Source organism: Gopherus evgoodei, chromosome 21 (genome assembly GCF_007399415.2).
Source record: "Gopherus evgoodei ecotype Sinaloan lineage chromosome 21, rGopEvg1_v1.p, whole genome shotgun sequence".
NCBI lineage: Eukaryota > Metazoa > Chordata > Testudines > Testudinidae > Gopherus > Gopherus evgoodei.
This window is the reverse complement of record NC_044342.1, coordinates 2755185-2757655: the sequence shown is the minus strand read 5'-3', so window position 1 is coordinate 2757655 and position 2471 is coordinate 2755185. Positions and strand designations below refer to the sequence as shown.

The 2471-nt window shown below is 43.1% G+C and overlaps 1 protein-coding gene across 1 annotated transcript; it reads right to left on the bottom strand.

The window, feature by feature from the left end:
* Positions 1–1227: 1227 nt before the first annotated feature.
* On the bottom strand, positions 1228–2154 carry LOC115637815 (olfactory receptor 1019-like). Its single transcript, XM_030539437.1, has one exon. The coding sequence runs from the start codon at positions 2152–2154 to the stop codon at positions 1228–1230; it is 927 nt and encodes a 308-aa protein (XP_030395297.1).
* Positions 2155–2471: the final 317 nt, after the last annotated feature.

Sequence of the window (2471 nt, the reverse complement as noted above, 5' to 3'; positions counted from 1 at the left end):
TTGGGGGCTCCTGCGGAGCCTGGGGCAAATTGCCCCACTTGCCCTCCCCCGGGTGGCCCTGGGTTTTACTCATCCCTTCCTAGCATGTTGGGGAAATGAGGTCAGCAATGACTCAGCAGATGACTTAATAGGTGACAAGTATCCATTAAGTTTGACTCCAATGCTTCACTTTATATTTTGGAAGCTTTCTGCTGAAGAAACTGGTGGGGTTGAGTTATTTATTTAGAGGCATTTTGTTCTTTCTTCCTCCACCTCTACATGCATATATCTTAATATAAACACAGATTTCTGTCTGTGTGACAAGAAACAGGGGAAGGGTGAAGGGAAAGCACTCTAACATCTATGCCCCCATTTCCTATTCCTTATTTCCACCAAATTCCTGTCTCTGACCATAGCACAATCTCTCTCCTCACCCCCTCTCATGGGGTACAAAATGAGTGGGACTGTAGGTGTGCATTTCAGGTATATTTGGGCCTGCTAAGAAGTAGGAGGTGGGAATGGGGACACAGGCAAGGCTCTGTGGTTTGAGAGCTGGGAAGGGAACACTGGGAAACAGACTCTGCCGGAGCGAAGAGCTATGGATATGCTTGCTTGGAACTAACCGCAATAAACAGCACATTGCCTGCACTTCGGACTTCTGGTCTTCTGCTTTTTGTCTGCGTGACAAGAACCAGAGGAGGGATGAAGGGAAAGCCTTCTAACACTCTTATCTTCCCCCAGTTCATAAATCAAACTGGGGCTTAGATGTCTGGCCACACGGAATGAATTAGCAGTGCACATGCTCAAACCAAATAAAATTAATTAATTAATTACTGAAATAATTTAACAATCATAAAGTTCCCAGGGTGTTTTCAGTACAAAGTACATGAGATATATGCTACTAAACTTTCACAGCAAGTGGATGGAATGGTGCCTTTCTTGTGGATGTAGTGGCTGGGAATATTTTAAGCCCTTAGATGGAGTGAGTTGGATTATTGTAAAAAATCAATGTCTTTGGAGAGTGGGAAATGTCAGGTACACTGCCATAATGGATGGGAATGTCTTTGGTTGGCATCTATGCTAAATGGGAATGTCCCAGACTTGGGGCTGAGGTAACTGAAAAAAAAGTCAAATTCCTTCCATCCCTACTGTGAATTCTGGGGCTCAATCAGCTGCCAAACAATTTAGAGAGCTCTTTTTTGGCAACACATTGTTGCATTCAAAGAAAGAACTAGCTCCTTCTTCATGCTATTTCTTAGCCCTTCCCATGGCTTTCTTGAAGGCGGCTTGCATATCCTTGTTCCTGAAGCTGTAGATCATTGGGTTCAGCATGGGTGTAACCATGGTATAAAACACAAAGACCACTTTATCAATGTCTATGGAGTAGCTGGAGTAGGGGCGGAGGTGGGTGAAGAAACCCGGGCCATAGAACAGCAGAATGATGAGGAGGTGGGAAGCACAAGTTGAGAAGGCTTTGCGTCTGCCCTGGGCTGATCGGATTTTCATGATGGTGGATAGTATGTAAGCGTATGATGTGGAAATCAGCAGGAAGCAACTTCCACCTACTGCTCCAATGAGTAGAAAAAACAGCATCTCATTAAAATAGGTGTCCATGCAGGCCAATTTAATCAAAGGAGGGATCTCACAGAGGAAGTGATTGATTTCATTTGGACCACAGAAAGGTAGCCTGGCTATGAAGAACGTATCTAACGCTGAGTAGACAAAACCACCTGTCCATATAGCAATTGCAGAGCACATACAAGTCCTGTGGTTCATGATGGTTGCATAGTGCAAAGGCTGGCATATTGCCATGTAGTGGTTATAAGCCATCAGGGCAAGAAGAAAAGATTCAGATCCACCAAAGGAGATGAGAAAGTACAGTTGGGCCATGCAATTGGAGAAGGAAAGAGATTTAATCTTGGTAAACAACATCAATAGCATATTGGGGACAGTGACAGAAGAGTATGAGATGTCTAAGACAGACAAGTTGACCAGAAAAAAGTACATAGGAGTGTGGATTGTGGTATCCGCCCAGATAGCCAAGCAAATGGAGAGGTTCCCAGCCAAGGTCAGCAAGTAGATAATCAGGAAGCTCATGAAGAGTAACGGCTGCATTTCTGGGAAGCTCGAGAGACCCAGGAGTCTGAATTCTGTCACTGTGCTTTGATTGTCCATGTCTGTCACTTTAGCTGCATGTGGGAACAAATAAGGTGAATATACTCAATCGAAAACAACGTGGATAATACAAGATGGTGGAAAGGAGAGAAAGTATATGTATGCTAAACACTTGCTCCATCATGTCTTCGTTTTCAGACCACATTCTGTAGTTCAGGGAGCATTTCTGTCTGTCAAGCTCTTTCAAACATAATTAAGCCTTAAGCACTTAAGTTTATTATCAGTTATTCTTATTACTTCTAGATATATTCCCATGTAACAACCTAAATAATAACACTTGATTTTCAATATTTAGTCTGGCTGCATAGTCCTAATTT

What these genes read in the sequence shown, in the direction of transcription:
- LOC115637815 (XM_030539437.1), bottom strand. Translation starts at nt 2,154, where the DNA reads ATGGACAATCAAAGCACAGTGACAGAATTCAGACTCCTGGGTCTCTCG.